Source organism: Acytostelium subglobosum, assembly GCF_000787575.1.
Source record: "Acytostelium subglobosum LB1 DNA, scaffold: scaffold2, whole genome shotgun sequence".
Taxonomy (NCBI): Eukaryota; Evosea; class Eumycetozoa; order Acytosteliales; family Acytosteliaceae; genus Acytostelium; species Acytostelium subglobosum.
The window spans coordinates 1,455,658-1,473,508 of record NW_012236530.1 but is presented as its reverse complement, the minus strand read 5'-3'; the positions used below and the strand labels follow the sequence as shown (position 1 = coordinate 1,473,508).

The 17,851-nt window shown below is 46.3% G+C and overlaps 7 protein-coding genes across 7 annotated transcripts; 3 read left to right on the top strand and 4 right to left on the bottom strand.

Annotated features, from left to right (window-relative positions):
• Positions 1-131: 131 nt before the first annotated feature.
• SAMD00019534_013630 (hypothetical protein) lies at positions 132-4,105 on the bottom strand (the record flags this gene model as incomplete). The annotated part of the gene is made up of 2 exons (XM_012903330.1): positions 132-3,836; positions 3,947-4,105. 2 exons carry the CDS (start codon positions 4,103-4,105, stop codon positions 132-134), a joined length of 3,864 nt encoding a protein of 1,287 aa, XP_012758784.1.
• A 1,813-nt stretch (positions 4,106-5,918) lies between these two features.
• Positions 5,919-8,794, top strand: SAMD00019534_013620 (hypothetical protein; the record flags this gene model as incomplete). Its single annotated transcript, XM_012903329.1, has 5 exons — positions 5,919-6,212; positions 6,313-6,738; positions 6,781-7,575; positions 7,650-8,590; positions 8,662-8,794. Coding segments are annotated over 5 exons (2,589 nt in total), but the record flags the coding sequence as incomplete, so codon positions are not given.
• A 105-nt stretch (positions 8,795-8,899) lies between these two features.
• Positions 8,900-9,528, bottom strand: SAMD00019534_013610 (hypothetical protein; the record flags this gene model as incomplete). Its single annotated transcript, XM_012903328.1, has 2 exons — positions 8,900-9,157; positions 9,244-9,528. Coding segments are annotated over 2 exons (543 nt in total), but the record flags the coding sequence as incomplete, so codon positions are not given.
• A 405-nt stretch (positions 9,529-9,933) lies between these two features.
• Positions 9,934-11,510, bottom strand: SAMD00019534_013600 (hypothetical protein; the record flags this gene model as incomplete). Its single annotated transcript, XM_012903327.1, has 3 exons — positions 9,934-10,597; positions 10,654-10,946; positions 11,019-11,510. Coding segments are annotated over 3 exons (1,449 nt in total), but the record flags the coding sequence as incomplete, so codon positions are not given.
• Positions 11,511-12,040: 530 nt separating this feature from the next.
• SAMD00019534_013590 (hypothetical protein) lies at positions 12,041-12,460 on the top strand (the record flags this gene model as incomplete). The annotated part of the gene is made up of 2 exons (XM_012903326.1): positions 12,041-12,236; positions 12,300-12,460. Coding segments are annotated over 2 exons (357 nt in total), but the record flags the coding sequence as incomplete, so codon positions are not given.
• A 431-nt stretch (positions 12,461-12,891) lies between these two features.
• SAMD00019534_013580 (hypothetical protein) lies at positions 12,892-14,638 on the top strand (the record flags this gene model as incomplete). The annotated part of the gene is made up of 2 exons (XM_012903325.1): positions 12,892-13,013; positions 13,087-14,638. 2 exons carry the CDS (start codon positions 12,892-12,894, stop codon positions 14,636-14,638), a joined length of 1,674 nt encoding a protein of 557 aa, XP_012758779.1.
• Positions 14,613-17,813, bottom strand: SAMD00019534_013570 (hypothetical protein; the record flags this gene model as incomplete). The annotated part of the gene is made up of 2 exons (XM_012903324.1): positions 14,613-16,603; positions 16,703-17,813. 2 exons carry the CDS (start codon positions 17,811-17,813, stop codon positions 14,613-14,615), a joined length of 3,102 nt encoding a protein of 1,033 aa, XP_012758778.1.
• Positions 17,814-17,851: the final 38 nt, after the last annotated feature.

Below are 17,851 nucleotides of genomic sequence, written 5' to 3'. Positions count from 1 at the left end.
GATCGATGAGATACGAGTAAAAATGAGTGGAACACTTCTAGATGTGATTGATTGAATAACTGGTATGATTCCAAATGTGATTGGATGACTGGAATGTTTCCAAGGGTAACATAAATAATATAACAAGAGGTTTATTTAACTTGATGTCTAATGACGCGGAGTGCTGCATAGCAGCAAAGGACGAAGAAAACAGTGAAACCAAAGATGACAGCGAGGTTCTTGTAGAGGTTGTCCTCCTTGAGATCGTATGGCATCAGGGTCTGGAGTCCATCACCGACTGGGCAGAAGTGGACGACGGTGCCGTTTGGCAGTGGGAGTGGCACGCCATCAATGTTGTCTGGGCCACAGTTGAATGTGTCGTGCTTGAACTCATTGAGCAACACGATCTCCAGTGGATACTTGACAAAGTCCAGATGGTACATCCACTTCCAGCCGTTGGGGATCGACACTGGTGGGATCATGAATCCGGCAAAGAGGGCGGTGATCGACAGCAGCACACCACCCATGGCGTGGGCAATCTCGTCTGTTGGCAGGATCATGGCAAACAGCATGGCCACCAGGGCAAAGTTGAGGTAGGTGGTGCACGAGATGAAGGCGTGGTAGAAGAAGGTGTCGGCGCCGTAGTACAGGCCCGAGATGAAGTAGACGGGGATTGTGTAGAGAATGGACGACAAGAAGATCCAGGGCAGATCGGTGATGATGAATGTCAGCAGCCAAATCCAGATGCGGTACATGCCAGCCGACTGCTCGCGGTAGAAGACACCACGTTCCTGGTTGACGATGGGGATCGAGCTCATTCCAGACATACCGGCGAACACCAGCGAGAAGAAGAGGAGTGATACACGGTTGTAGATGCCAGCTTGGTTCAGCTCCATCTGGAGGAAGAGTGTGCCAAAGATCAGACCCAGGATGACCGAGCGACTGAGACGTGTGCGGATGTTGTCCACACGACGCACTTGGGCGAGCCATGCGCGACGGAAGAGGACGTGGAACTGGGTGCCGATGGTGCTGGAGTACTTGCCGTGGAACTCAGCGACGGGTGTGCCAGCGGGCATCACACCAGCGTTGATGGCCTCGAGCAGGTTGGCGTTGAGAGTCGACTCCTTGAACGAGTCGACGGGCTTGAAGACGCGCGACTCGCCGTTGATCTCGACTGGGATCTCCTCCTCAGTGACGTCGAGGATGAAGTCGGCTGGGTTCTTCATTGGGTCACAGATCAGGCCGTGGCTGCCAAAGTAGTCGAGGACGACGCTGCTGCGCTCGCCAGTTGGTCCAAAGAACACGGTCTCACCGCCCTTCTTGAGAAGGAGCAGATGGTCGAACTGCTTGAAGATTGATGTCGATGGCTGATGGATTGTGCAAATGATTGAGCGACCGCTCATGGCGATCTTCTTGATGAGGTTCATCACCTTGAGTGCGGCTGATGAGTCGAGACCAGAGGTGGGCTCGTCGAGGAAGAGCAGCTGTGGGTCGGAGGCAAGCTCGATTCCAATGTTGACACGCTTGCGCTGCGAGAGCGACAGGCCCTGATCACCATGTCCAATCATCTTGTTGCCAATCTTGAGCAAGCTGAGTGTGTCGAGGATGTTCTCAACAAAGGCCTCCTTGTCGACCAGTGACATTGAGCTTGGCAGACGAGTCTTGGCCGAGAAGAGGATGGCCTCGCGCACGGTCTGTGTTGGTGGCAGCACATCGAGCTGCTCGACGTACGCCGAGGTACGGGTGAAGTACTTGGTCCTTGGTGCGCCATTGATCAGGATCTCGCCCTTGGTGTGGCCGCCAGTCTTGCGGTTGGCCAACACGTCGAGCAGGGTCGACTTGCCGGCGCCGGATGGGCCCATGAGTGCGAGGAGCATACCAGGCTTGACGTAACCGTTGATCTCGTTGAGCAATCTCAGACGCTGACGCTTGCCGTCCTTCTTGACGTCGACCTCATACACCAGATCCTTCCATTGCATGTAGCATCCAATAGGGATCTCCTTGCGGATCTTGGCCTCCTTGACCTCCTTCACCTTGATTTTGGTCTCCTTGGCGGCGGCAGCCTTGAGTGCGCGCTTGGCGTTCTTCTTGTCGGCGGCGGCATTGTCGGCGCGCGAGTCGTAGTGGATGTTCTTGAGGAAGAAGTACATCATGGCACTGAAGAGGATCGAGTAGGCCATGACGATTGCGAGGTCGACCCACTTGAACCAGTTGTCCTGGGCAAAGCCGAGAGTGTGGAGGAAGTCGTCACCTTTGTTGACTGGGCACACCTGGGTGCCGTTGTAGTAGAGGTCTGAGATGAACTTGGGTGGCACCAGCTCGTTCTCACTGCAGTGGTAGTCGCGTCCATGATGCTCGTTGCTCATCAGACCCTCGAACGAGTAGTGAATTGGTGAGATCCAGTACATCCACACCCACCAGTTGGGGATCGATGGGTGGGGGATCATGAAGCCGGCGAACAGGATGAGTGGCGCGAGGATGGCTGGGGCGATAACGGCGGCCATGGTGGCGTTGGGCGAGAAAGCAGACACCATCTTGAAGTAGGACTGCGACGACAGGTCGGACGCCAGCACCATCAGGATGAAGTAGATAAACTTCTCCGCGCTGCGCTGCAGGCCACACATCCAGTAGATGAGCGTGGAGAACAGGATGGTCTCGAGCGACGAGATGGGCAGCTCGGAGAAGATCAGCGACAGGAAGAAGGCGAACGTACGGTAGTACTTGCCGTCCTTCTGTATGTAGAATACGTCACGCTGCTCAAACAACACGGTGATGGCACCAAAGCCACCAAAGATGACAAAGAGGAGGGCAAAGAAGATGAGACCAGAGCGGTTGTTGCCGTCGGTCATTGACGAGCCGAGCTGGTAGTAGAGCGAGCCCAGGATCAGGCCCATGACGATTGACTTGATGATACGGACGCGCACGGCGACGGGGTTGCTCAGCAGCATCTTGAAGGCACGTAGCGAGGTCAGGTTGATCTGGTACCACAGCGAGGTGGGGTAGCGGGGCAGCTCGGCGCTGTCCTTGTAAAAGACCGGGTCGACGGCGTTGTTGTCCAGGTCGTTGATCACCTGGCGGTAGATCTCTGAGTTCTTGTAGGCCTCGACAAAGGCGTCGGTGCCACGCAGGGGCACCTCACCCTCGCCCTCAAAGTAGAGCTCGGGCTCCTCGACGATCTCTTGGAAGAACTCGGCGGGGTTGTGATGCGAGGGCAGCTTGAAGCCCAGACCCTCAAAGTAGCCGATGGCCGAGGACATTGGACCAAAGTAGACCATCTGGCCACCAGACATGATCATGAGGAAGTCGAATAACTTGGTGATCTCCACGCCAGGCTGCAGCAGGGCGATCAAACACGAGATGTTGTCGTCCTGAATCTTCTTCTTGAGGTACTGCATCAGCTCGAGCGAGGTAGACGAGTCGAGACCGGTCGTGGGCTCGTCCATGAGGTACAGCTTGGAGTCCTTGACCATCTCAACACCGATGGTCACACGCTTCTTCTGGCCACCAGAGATACCGCGCAGGAATTCGTTACCGACGACGGTGTCGGCCTGCGACTTGAGGCCCAGTGTGGCGAGGATCTGGTCGACGCGCTCGTTCTTCTGGTCCTCGGTGGTGCCGGGGCGCATCTGCATGTCGGCACTGAACTTGAATGTCTCGCGCACTGTGAATGGAGCCATATGCTGGTCCTCCTGCACGACATATGACACATCATGATGGTGAGTGTCTGTGTGTGGCAGCTGGCCATTAAAGAGCAACTGTCCACTCAACTTCTCGCCGTGTGTCTGATCAGCGAGTGCCTTAAACACTGAAGTCTTTCCACATCCTGGTGATCCAAGCATCAATACCATTGAGCCAGGCTATATTATATATTTGATTGAATGGAGTGTGTTAGTGTGTGTGTGGGGGGGTGTGGGTGGGGCTGGGGCTGGAATGATTCCAATCACAATCACAATCAGTGTTAACATACCTTTAGGAAGAAGTTAAGGTCTTGTAGGATATTCTTTTGGTTCTTCTTCTTCTCGGAACCGACTGTAGATGTCAAGTTACGAGCGGTAACATACATTCCAGGTCTTGGTTGCACATCGGGTGTAGTCCATGGGCCTGCTGTAGAGCCTATATCTGACATGGGGATGTCTCCATCATCGATTTGGAGTGATTCCACCATTCTATTATTATTACTATATATTATATTAAATAATTAATTACAACAACAACAAAGTATATTATTATATTTATATATTGAGTGAGTGAGTGTCCCTTAGGTAGTTGGAGGGTAGGTGAATGAGTGAATGAATGTGGTGATACAAGTAGTAGTACTACTAGTTGGTCTAAGTATATATTTGATTGATTGAATGAATGATTGTCCAATAGTAAACTAATATGTTGGAGGTTGGGTGGACAAGTTGAAGGATGAATGAAAGGCGAATGTTATTACTCGATTTGAGAGATGTGTAGACAAGCAGTCATGTAATACTAAAATAAACTTTGATGAGACCATCCAGTTCTTTAAATATCAACTGACTGATTGACTGTCTCTAGAGGTCCATCAATCGACGGTGCGTTCCTTAGCGTTCTGTTTGTCAATGATACGATGATGATGGAGACTCTATCACTCTACTCCTACTCTAAGAGCATGCGGTCCAACACACAGAGTGCGAGTCTGCCAACGACTAGGTCATCATGATCACATGGTATCATGGTGATGAATGTGGTAGTGGTGGGTGTGAGTGGCGTGCCAGCATGGGTGTGTGAGGTGTTGTCCCGATAACATCACGGTGGTGAATACGAATGAATGATTGATTTTTCGTTGGTAATCGAAGTTTGAGTTGGTGTGGTAGTTGGGCACATTCACACACAAACACGACTCGGGCATTGCATGGCGACATTATGGCTTCGTGTTTTCCTTTCGTCCAAACTTTGAACTTATTTTTGGTTTTAGACCTTCAGCGTGAGAGTGGGCGGGGCTACTACAGGTTACACATAACATGGTGGTGAGATGGGGATGGAGGGTTAGTGTGGCGCGGGGAATGGAAGGTGATCTCGATTAATCGTCATACTATGTAGAATTATTAATAAGTTTAGAAGTGTTCATCATTATCATACTACTGAGGTAGTAAGTCGATCCTTCCATTTGTTCCCAATTTCACCAGGTACACCCACAAATACCCGTTGGTGACGAAAGCTCATCATGATGGTCCAATGTGTGAGAGTGTGTCTGTTTGTGTGCGAGTGGGCACCTTGATAAGCGCGAAGTTGATACCTAATTATATACTCATCATGGAAGATGGAACATAGATCCATCAATTTAATAACAAATGAAATCGATAGTATTAATAAATGAATGTGTCGATAAGTCGAATGATCTGTAATTACTTCATTTGATTGATTGATTGATTGATTGTAGTGAGGATTGATATCAATGCGACAAGTCATTTATGTTTGACTGACTGACCAAACCATAGGAGTGTGTGTGTGGTATGGGTGATTGGAATGATTCCAGTTGGGTATAAGTGAGCCCTGACCTCACCTTCAAGACGAAGTTCCTTGAGGAACATGTCAAAGCCAAGACGTTCAATGACTATTTCGCCTCCAGACCTCCATCATCATCATTATAAAATGGTGATTTAAGGTATCTACTTATAATTGATAATTTTATTTTAATATATACTGGATAATATCAATAGATAGAGAAGTTTCGGTACTTCTTTTATATGTTTAAATAAATTATTAAATCTAATATTATATATCATATATCAATCATACAAAACACTAACTTGCTTCAATTATTTGTTTGACTTCAAACCTAATAAATTCCAAAACGAGTGTTTTTCTCAACTTTGAGTCGATTCGATGTGAAGTGCGAAGCCCATCTTTCATACTTCATTCATTCAATTCATTCACTCAATCATTCACTCAATCATAGATACATAACATAACATATAGTGATGGCTACATCTAGATTGGATTATATTAGTGTTGGATGCAATTCTATTAGTGATTGTATTGCATGGGGTAGAAATGGTTTGGTTGCTTATGGTGCCAACAACTTTGTAGCATTGATGCGACCTGATTCATATCAGCGTTCACAAGTAATTGCAACATTGCCCGGTCACAAGGATCGTGTCAATCACGTTGTCTGGGTGCCTGGCTCATGCGGCCACTCCTCCACACCCGCGCCTGAATGCGAACTGATCTCTGCCTCATCCGATCACTCACTCATTTCATGGCGAAGATCATCTACAACAGGCTTTGTAAGTCATGATCATCAATGATCGTCTGTTCGTACACGACACTCACTCACTCACTCAATCACTTCAATCAATCATAACGTAGTACGAGAAGACAGAGGTACTCAAGTCACATACAGATAGTGTCACATCATGCTCGGTAGTTCGATTCCCTGATGGAACATTGTTGATGAGTTCGACATCTGGTGATGGTACAGTCAAGATATGGAAGAGAGATGCTCTCCCAACCCCAGCAACTGCAGAGATACCCAAGTGGACAGTGATACAGACAATAGAGTTCAAGCCCAAGATGATGGAGTGTTGCAGTCTGGCCTTCTTGCCAGGCACTGACAACATACCAATACTCGCACTTGGTGGCGTCGAGTCAAAGATACACATATTCGTTCAATACCCTGCGACTACGACTACAACTGCGACAGAGGGCGAGGGCAGCAGCAGCAGCCAACCTGCAACATACATCAAGGCCATGGACACACCATTCCGAAAGGTTGTTGCACTTCAAGGACATCAGGACTGGATCCGTTGTCTCTCATTCTGCAGTGTCCCACAGCTGGACGAGCTACTCCTCGCCTCGTCCTCACAGGACAACAAGATCAGACTGTGGAAGGTGTCCAAGCAGGTGGCGATCGAACAGAAGCAGGACAGCAGCACTGACGACAACATAGAGAAGACTGCATCTGATGTAGTGTTGGCACTGGCTTCAACAGCCCTGAGCACCAAGGCACACAAGTTCAATGTTGGACAGTCGAGAGTTATGATACAGCTCGAGGCCGTGCTCTCGGGTCACGAGGACTGGGTGCAATCAATCAATTGGATGCCCGCGACTTATGACAACGAGACAAAGGCGATGCATCAGGACATGTGTCTCATCTCAGCGTCAATGGACAAGACAATGATCGTGTGGCGCCCCGAGAAGACGTCTGGAATCTGGATGGACGAGGTGCGTGTCGGTGACCTGGGTGGCAACATCCTCGGTCTGTACGGTGGTGTGTTCTCTCCCACTGGCGAGTACATCCTGTCGCACGGCTACAACGGTGCGTTCCATCTCTGGCGCCAGTCGTCGTCGTTCAAGATGTGGGAGCCACAGATTATACCAAGCGGTCACTTTGCCGCCGTGCAGGATCTGATGTGGAGCCCCGACTTCAACTACTTCATCACAGCCAGCTCGGACAGGACACTCAGGCTCTATGCCGAATGGCTCCGCGACGTCGAAGATGACAACAACAACGTGGCCACACTCAAGTCCTGGAACGAGATTGCTCGTCCCCAGATCCATGGCTACGACCTCGAGTGTTTCTCATTCATCCACACCAAGAACCATGCAGTCGTGTCTGGTGCAGAGGAAAAGGTATGTTGGATTGTCGCGACCTTGGACCCTTGAACCCTTGACCCTTACCCTAACCCTCGCCCTCGCCATCATAGATATTGAGAGTATTCCTTGGATCACAGAACTTCATTGATACATTGTCAAACATTACAAAGATCAAGTATGAGAATGATGGACAGCAGAGACCATTGGCAGCCAATCAACCATCACTGGGCCTTTCAAACAAGCCATTCTTCTCTGCTGAGCAGCAACAGGGTGACGATGGCACCCCAACGACAGAGTTTGCCGCACAGATGGCCGCAGAGGACAACGAAGCATTGGGCGAGGGCGGCTTTGAGGAACAAGTCTACTTCAACCCCGAGGTCCTGGATCAGCCCCCATTCGAGGAGCATCTGCTCCAATCATCTCTGTGGCCAGAGATCCAGAAGCTGTATGGCCACGGCAATGAGATCATATCAGTGGCATGCAGCTACGACGGAAAGTACCTGGCGTCGACGTGTCGCGCATCCTCTGCCGACCAGGCCACCGTCAGAATATGGGACGTGGCCACATGGAAGGAGGTGGCCAATCTCAAGGGGCACACACTCACCGTGGTCCAACTGGCATTCTCACACGACAACAGATACCTGCTTGGTGTCTCGAGAGACCGCATGTGGACACTGTGGCAGCGACAAGACAACAGCGAGGAGCCATTTGTCAAGGTGGCCTCAGTGCCCAAGTCACACGGACGTATCGTCTGGGGCTGCTCATGGTCGCACGACGATCGATTCTTTGTCACTGGCTCGCGAGACAAGGTGGTCAAGATATGGAGCAATGGCACCAAGGAGAAGCCTGGCTGGAGCACATACGCCACACTGCCAACATTTGAGTCTGGTGTCACTGCAACAGAGTTTGCTCCAAGACAGCCCCACTCTGACAACAGCTATCTCCTGGCCGTTGGCGAAGAAGATGGAAAGATCACCATCTGGCGAGGAGATCAACAGCCAGATGTCAACGTACCAATCGACTGGAAATGTATACACACAATCGCAACAAGGTATGTTTGTACAATCGGTCAATCAATCAATCGATCACATCACTAACGCGGTCCATTCAATCATCCTCTAGTCTATCACACACATCCGATGTCCGTAGGATCAGGTGGCGAGCCAATCCAGAGACATTGTCCAATGGCCAGACTCAATGGCAGTTAGCAACATGTAGCACTGATCAATCAGTTCGTCTATTCACTCTGTCAATACCAAAATGATTACAATAACATTAACGTTTATATATTATAACGATGTTGATGGATGATTGAATGAATGAATGAATTAATGACTATGTCGTTCAAGTTCGAGTCTTATTTCTTGAGAGCCTTGATGCACTTCAATGCTTCAGAGATGTGATTGGTGGCTCTTAACAATGAGGAGTACTCGCATGCAATCTTGCCTTGCTGATCGATGATGAATGTTGTTCTGCCTGGCAACACAAACAACTCCTTGCCAACACCATACTTGCTGGCGATCTCATTCTTCTTGTCAGTGATCAAAGTGAATGGCAACTTATATCTCTCTGAGAACTTCTGATGTGACTCTGAGCTATCTGTGCTTACACCAATGACCTAAGATGAAGTAGAATGAATGAGTATGATTGAATGATGAATGATTGAATGATTGAATGATTGAATGAGTATGAATGTATACATACAGCAGCACCTTCCTTTACAAAGTCCTCGTACTTGTCACGGAACTCACAGGCTTGTGCAGTGCATCCTGGTGTGTTGTCCTTGGGATAGAAGTAGAGCACAAGTATCCTACCAGCAAACTGTGACAATGTTACACTGTTGCCATCCTTGTCAATAGACTCAAAGTCTGGTGCCTCATCTCCAACCTTTAATTTAGTCATAGTTCTATGATGTTGTTGTTGATTTACTGTATTATAAATGATCAAAGAGATAATTATAAACACTACAGATATTATATAATAGTTCATTAAACTTATGTTGTATATATGAATGAATGAATGAAGATAATAAGGTGTTATAAGTATGTATGTGTGCGTGTTGTGGATGTCGTGTCAACTTAATTAATTATCTATCTCTTCTTTTAGTTGTTGATGGCCTAAAGGGGACCTCAAAGTGTGTTTATGGGGTCGTGTGGTCCTCACGAGACCTATTTGGTCTCAAGATTCTTCTTTGGCCTTCTTTTTCCATTTGGGTTGTTGATGATGAGGTAGATTAGTTGACCATTCCCAAAACGATTGTTGACGATAGACACACACAACTCAATTATCTCAAACTATCATTGACCAACAACACAATAACACCACAATGTTGACATGATCTTACACATTCTCAAAGCTTCTCATTTATTATTAATACTATACAACATGTTAAGACCTGGCTTCAAGACACACCTGGAACTTGTGTGGAGCTATCGCCAGTCCAAACAACTCTTCTTCATTCACAGGTTTGCCATCGATAGAGTTCAGTTTGAATCGGTTTATGATGTTGGCACAGGCAACGAATAACTCCTCGATGGCAAGGTTCGATCCGACACAATTGCGAGGACCCATGCTGAATGGTTGTAGGTAATCATTGTGCTTGTCGTCCTCCACTAGGAACCTCTCTGGCATGAACTTCTCTGGATTGACCCAGTGAGCAGTGTTGTGATGCAATGCACGTTGGTTGATGATCACAGTGGCACCCTTTTGAATGAAATACTTGTCGGCAATGATAATTGATTCCTTTGCCTCTCGAGGTATGCCCAGTGGTGTCACTGGCATGATCCTCATCACCTCCTTGATCACAGCATTGCTGTAGGGACAATTGGCCCGATGAGAGAGAGTAGCACGGTTGCCCAGACCAACAACCCCTTCTAGTTCCCCAGCCATCTTTTCCTGTATCTCTTGATTGTTGATCATAAACATCAAGAACAACTCTAATGTTGTAGCACTTGTCTCACTTCCAGCCACAATAAAGTCATTGCCAATCATAATGACCGACTCCTTATCCTTCAATCCCCTCGAGTCAATGATCAAGTGGTCCAACAGGTCTCTTGGGCTGATATGATTTAGTAAGATCTTTTTGATTGATTGATATTATTATCATCTACATACTTATTCTTATCAAGTGTTTCCCAGTGTTCATCATAGATCTCCTCTGTTATTTTGAATACATTGTCCATCTCGGAACCAAACAGCTTGAACCAGAGTGATCTAAGTGGTCTCAAGATATTGATACAATCACCAAAGTTGGCTGAACCAGCCTGCTGCATAATTATGTGCATTGATCTACACAAACGAACCATCCTACCCTCATTCTCCTCTTCCTCATATGGTATCTCATCAGAGAACATAATACTAAATATCATATTTAGTGTATACTTCTGCAAATACTTCTTTGGGTACATCTACATTTGATTGATTGAGTGAGTCAGTGAATGGGAAAGTGGAATGATCCGTTTGATTGATATTATACATACTGGTAGTTTATTCTTCTCGTATTCATTCATCTTCCGGATTAAATGGTCAACCTGTTCATCCAGAACATTGCTGATTGTACGCAACTTGGTTTTGGTGAAGGCGTTGGAGACCAACTTTCTAATGTGATACCATTGCTCATCATGGTTCATAGCCAAATCGACATAGTTTCGACTCATAACCTGGAATGAGGGTGTCTTTGGACGATTGGAGAAGTTATCAAACTTCTTTACCATGATCTCCCTAATGACCTCGGGGTCCGACACAACAACAGCATAGACATCGCCCATCCAAAATCTAAAGACATGTCCATATTTCTTTGCCATGGTCTCCAGACCTAAATGAGGTAGTGATCCAATCTGAAGTAGATTACCAAATAAAGGTAGGGCAAATGGACTAGGTGGATCAATCTTTGTTTGTTTCTTATTCTTTCGAATTAAATCCATTAGAAGGTAAATAACAAATAATAAAAAGGATAGAATTAGAATATTCATTTTAAATAAAGTTAGTTAATTAATTTAAGAAATTAATTATAATGATATTTATTATTATGTATTTGATTCAATCAAAATAAATAATTATCCAAATTGTAAATATATTTATTAAATGTAAGTTGTAATTGAAATAATTAATTATGAAATTCGGTTGTCTTCTTACTCTTTGTTCACACATTAAACTGGGTTTTAATCAATGATGTCTGAGAGATTGGCGATGTAGATTGATCCCATCCATATATTTAGAGGTGAATCAAGATGACCAGAGTAATGGGGTTATAGGTTTGTAATAATTCATGAGGGAGTGGAGAATAAGATAAGAAGAATTTAGTAATAAAGGTTGAGTCTAGTGTTGGCAATCTCTCCAACATGTGTGTGTTGATAGATCATTATTTGTAACCCATCATACAAATATAGTGTGGTCATCCTTTGGATAACCATCAAAACCAACCTTGATTTATAATCATTGTTGTTCATCACTAAAAAATCATTCAATCAAATAAAAAAATTAATAATTATTAATAATGTCAATAAACATTAGAGAAAGATTAAATGCTATCCTAAATGGAGTCAAAGAAGGGAAATACATGGAGGAATTTGAAAAGTACTATCACAAGGATGTTGTGATGATTGATACCGGTGATACAACCAACCGTGTTGGTAAAGAACAAAATAGAAAGACTGAACAAACGTTCTATGACAACTCTGTTCTCCATGAAGTCAAGGGTATGTATATAATTAATATTTATATTTTTATCTCTAGATTAATAATTAATTATATATATTTAGTGAATAAGATTCTAGTAGATGGAAACAACTCTGCCTATGAGATATACATGCACTTCACGAATGGTGGTGTCAATACCAAGTGGCTTGTTTGGTCCATTCAAGAATGGAAGGATGGTTTGATCATTAAGGAAGAGTTTTGGATCCCTGGCAAAAAAGTAAATAATTGAACAATGATTGACACATGTTTGATGACGAGTCATCACGTGCATCGTCATCAACCCTTTGAAGTTGCTTATTAAGTTCACTTAATTCAAACAAATAATAAGTATTTAAAAAAGATAGATATGTTCATGCCAATTATTTTAAATACCAATAATAATAATAATAATAATAATAATAATAATAATAATAATACACAATGAACATTAATAATAACAATTTAATATTATTAATAATTGTAGTATTAATATCATCCGTACAATTACGTTCATGTATGACATTGTTACCATATGGTTATTATGGTGATTATGTTGATAAGATGTCTCCAAAGAATTATGGTGTACTAGGCATTGATATTGGTAATACACATATAAGTGTTGCTCATTATGAAGATGGTCATGCTTATATGATACCAAATGAACTTAATAATAAAATGACTCCATCATATGTCGCATTCACTGACAATGATATATTGATTGGTGAAGCGGCCAAGAACCAAGCAATACTCAATCCAAACAATACCATATTCAATCATAAACGTATACTTGGAAGAAAGTATGTATACATTCAGATCGGATCAATCCCATTCAATCAATCAAACATTCTATAACTCACTCAATCAATCAAGGTTCTCAGATCCAATAGTACAAGATGCAATCAAGTGGTCTTTATATAAGATTGTAAAGGCTGAGGATGATGACAAGCCACTAATTATGGTCACGATAATGGGAGAGGAGAAGATGTACAGTCCAGAGGAGATCACTGCAATGTTATTAAAAAGAATAATGGAGAATGCACAAGTATACCTTGGCCACCCAGTCAAGAATGTCTATCTAAATTGTCCAACTGGTTCCAACGACTTTCAACGTCATGGTATCAGGGAAGCTGGTGCCATAGCAGGTCTAGACGTCTTGAGGGTCGTTAGTTCTTCAACACTAGCCTGTAAAGCCTACGATCTGGCAAAGTACAATCTCGAGAAGAACTTTCTGGTCTTTGACCTTGGCGGCAGCTCTCTTGAAGTTTCAGCTCTCACATCTGACAATGGCGTCTACGAAGTGTTGGCTACACATGGAGACACACACCTTGGTGGCAAAGACTTTGACCTTCGTCTTATGGATCACCTTTTGGCAACTTTCTTGAACAAGACCAACTTGGACGCATCGAACGATCGACAAGCAATGCAGAAGCTTACCCTGGCCACTGAGCAAGCTAAGCATTTGCTCTCGTTAAGAAATGAGACAACAATAGACATTCAAGACTTCTTTGATGGGCATCATCTCAACGAGACAGTGACACGCGATCAGTTCGTTGAGCTTAACATCGATCTCTTTAAGAGGACTCTCGAGTCCGTAAAGCGAGTGATTGAAGAGAGTGGTCTCAAGATCTCTGAGTTTCATGATCTCGTCTTGATGGGTGGCTCCCTGCATATACCCAAATTGCGACAGATGGTTAGCGACTTACTACTCAATGGCCCACAAATACATCGTGGCATTAATCCTGAAGATACTGCTTCCATTGGCGCTGTAGTTATGGGAAATGTACTCACTAAGGATCAACAATGGAGTTGTGGACTTCCAAACTTGGTCTTCAATCCATTGCCATTTGGTATCGAGACAATGGGTGGCATAATGACTTCAATCATTGAGAAGAACTTCATTGTCCCTACTAAGAGATCCCAAGAGTTCACAACCGTACTCGACAATCAAGACAAGATGTCAATCAAGGTGTTTGCAGGCATGCGAACAATGGCCAAAGACAACATACCGTTGGGCATTATCGAGTTGTCTGGAATCCCACCAATGCCACGTGGTGAACCTCGTATCCAAGTCTTGATCGAGTTCAGCATGGATAATAAGGTCAATGTTCATGTCAAGGTAGATGGCACGGAAATCAAACATAACTTAACCAACATCGAATTTAACATGGAGCCTGAAGACTTTGAGAAGCACATTGAGGAGGCCTCGAACTTATTCGATGAGGACCAAGCCATGAGGTTGATGGTCGACGAACATTTGGCCAATTATCAAGGTAGAACTGATGAGTTATTCATAATGGACGATAGCCTTGGACTCGTGCCCGTCACGCCATACTATGAGTATAACTATGTCGAGAGTGGTCTTGGAGATGACATAAGTGAATTTTTACTTGGAACGATTATGAACTTAAAGCAAAGAGGATAATGATGGTGATTGTAACAATCATAAAATGGAGTTGAGTCAATGGGGACGAGATAGCTCCATGGTTGAGTCCAGTTGTGGTGCTGATCACGCCACCGGTGACATGTGATGAAGTTGATGCCGAGCCTGTTGTAACACCGCCTGTTGTAGTAGTAGTAAAATCTGATGTGGTTGCTGATGTCTGCCATGATGTCCAACCGGTGGTGGTGGAGGTGGTCGGTGCCACACACTTGGTCACACTGATCACGTCAGTCTGGAGCATGCATCCAGAGTTCTCCAACACGACGACCTTGTAGCGGCCAGTCTCTAACTGATCAAACACACTGGTCTGAGTGAACGCCCTGGCGAATTGTGGCACAACGACCTGATCGGTGTCGGTCCACAGTTGGATAGTGGCGACGTTGAGCGTGGCGTTGGTGTCAAAGATGACGGCGCCACACTCGGGGGCGTAGGCGCGCAAGAAGTACGGCTTCTTGACGACGCTCACGTACTTGGTGTACTTGCGTGGACATTGTCCGTTGGCGTGTGTGAGTGTTGCCGTGACGACGTAGAGGCCAGCCGACACGTTGGTCATGACATTTTGTTGCAGGGGCGCAGTCATGGTCTGCTCGCCAAACGTCACAGTTCCGATGGCGGTTGGTGGGCTCACATTGATCGTGATGCTGCCACCCTTGGCCATGTCACAGATCATTGGTGTCAGAATGTCGATCTTAGGCTCAGACAGAGCGACCAAGATATCAACTGTTTGAAGACAGTATGTGTTGTTGCGACTGTACACGTACAAGGTGTACGTCTGGGCCGACAGCTGGACAAAGGTGACGGTGCCGCCAAACTGGTCAACGTTGGCCGCCGACAGATATCCATTGCTCTTGGTGAGCAATGTGTATTGGTAGTTGGCCCAGTCTGCGCCGGTTACAGTCACACTGCCATCAAAGCTGTTGGTACAGGTCTCGTTGGAGACGGTGTACTTTAGGGGGCTGATGGGGAGGACCATGGGCTCGCTCAGGATCAAGGTCGACTCATAGATGACAGTGGAGGTGAGCTGGCGGTGGCGGTAACGGTAGTTGTCGTTGAACAAAGTGATTGAACCAGTGTTATCTGGTGCAACATTGTTGACGTTGATCTCAAAGTTGGCTAAACTGTACGCGTCAAATGTGACTATGGTCGCGGGTGGTCCGCAGCGTTTGGCCGACGTGGTTGTGTAGAAGGGCTTTGGTGACTGGGACGCGGGTGGGGTCGTGTTGACACTGAGCAATGTCCTGCAACCAGTGTAGTCCTGGATAGTCAGCTTGATGATATTATATTCATTCCAACCGACAACAGTTGTCTTGTCCGGTCCGACGTTGCCAGAGGTGGTGGAGACCGAGTTGATCATGGCGGAGGACACCTTGAGCGGGACGATGTTGATCACACCGTTGGACATGCCAGGGTCGGGGTACTTGGAGACGGTGGCGGCGTACGAGGGGGAGTAGTCGCCCTTGACCTCAATCTTCTTGTTCCACAGACAGTAGGTGCTCTTGACCCAGATCCAGTGGCGGCCACTGCCCACACTGCCAATCGACTTGAGGCCGTTGGACAATGTGAGCGAGGAGTTGTCGCTCGAGAGTTGTGTTATAGGCAGACTATTGTCGAAGACAGTGAGACTGATTGGTGCAATACCATCGCCACCACTAGAGAACCTGTCACACATTGGGGGTGTGGCCGTGTCGACTTGGATCGTGACGCCATTCCAGACAGTCGTTAGGTTGATGTAATTGATGATACCCACGCCACAGACTGTGTGATTGAATACCAATGTGCCCTGCTTGAATGAACCAGTCGTCCATACACCCTGACCTGAATCAGACTTGATACCATTGAGTATCACCGAGTTGAAGTTGGACTCATCCTCTTGCAAATAGAACTTGCCACTCTTCACGCTACAATCAGTAGTGCTCTGTGGCGATGTCGTGTACTTGATCTCATAGCCTAATCATGTGATTGATTGATTGATTGAGTGAGTATGATTGAGGGGTGGGGAGTGGCTGAGTCTGGAATGATTCCATAGCTATGTGGATATGTACTTACTTGGATTGTTGTTAAACACTTCGATGGTGAGATATTGATAGCAGAAGTACATTCCAGTGTATTGTAGCTGGAAGTTGTACTTTCCAGGTCCAAGGGAGTAGTTGGCGGCAGGAGAGTAGAAGCCACCATTGATAGTGACCAATGCCAGTGTGTAGTTGCCAATGATGTCAAGACGCACTAGACCATCTGTCGATTGTGTACATGATGCATTGCGCAACAATGTCAAAGTGGAGAAGTTGTAGGCACCGGCGTATGAGTAGTACACTGTGGGTGTGTATCTGGTGCACGTTGGATAGTGGAATGGTATAGAGAGGTATGAGTTACTGTTGGAGAAGTTGGTGAATGTAGCCTTGCTACCGCGCAAGCCCTTATAAATTGGCAGGATTGACATGTTGCCAATGGATGTGCAGGTCATTGGCTCATTGAGGTTGGTGATCTCGAATGTGAGGAAATTGGTGTCGAGCGAGGTGCTGGACTCGAGGATCTGGACCTGCTGGGTAAAGGTCTTGCCGCACTTGTCCACGGTGGCCAACTGCCACGAGCCCGCGTAGTACAGTCCGTTGAACTCGCCGTTGGCATCGGCGTAGAAAACGTTGGATGTGTTGAACGTGTCGACCATCTTGATGCTCGAGAACTGGTCGTAGTTCTGAACGTACATGTGGATGATACCGACGCAAGTTGGGTCGGTCGTGTAGACATAGTAGACTGGCTTGACAGTAGAGTAAACTGCGTACAAGCTCTTGGTGAAGCATTCCGACTGCATTGAGTAATTGCTGCCATAGGTCACGTTGGTCGAGTTGTTGGCATCCACAATCACTTGAACAGAGTCGTCCTTGAACATCTTGAACTTGCTCATGTCGTTGCCAAAGTCGACCTTGAGGGTGGAGTTGGGTGCAGAGCATGTTGGTAACGCAGGGATTGTGCTGTACGACACGGGGAAGTAAGTGTTGGTCAATGGTATCCACTCGGTCAAGCGGCAACCTCCTGATAAGAACTGTGCGTTGTAGTTGCGGTTGCCAATCTCAGTGGGGACGCCAAGGGACACATTGACATTGGTGGCCATGAACATGTTCTGGTTGGGGATGCCAGAGAATGGTGCTGGATCGTTCATTGTGATGCTGGCCACGCCGTGTGTCCTGTTGCATCCGG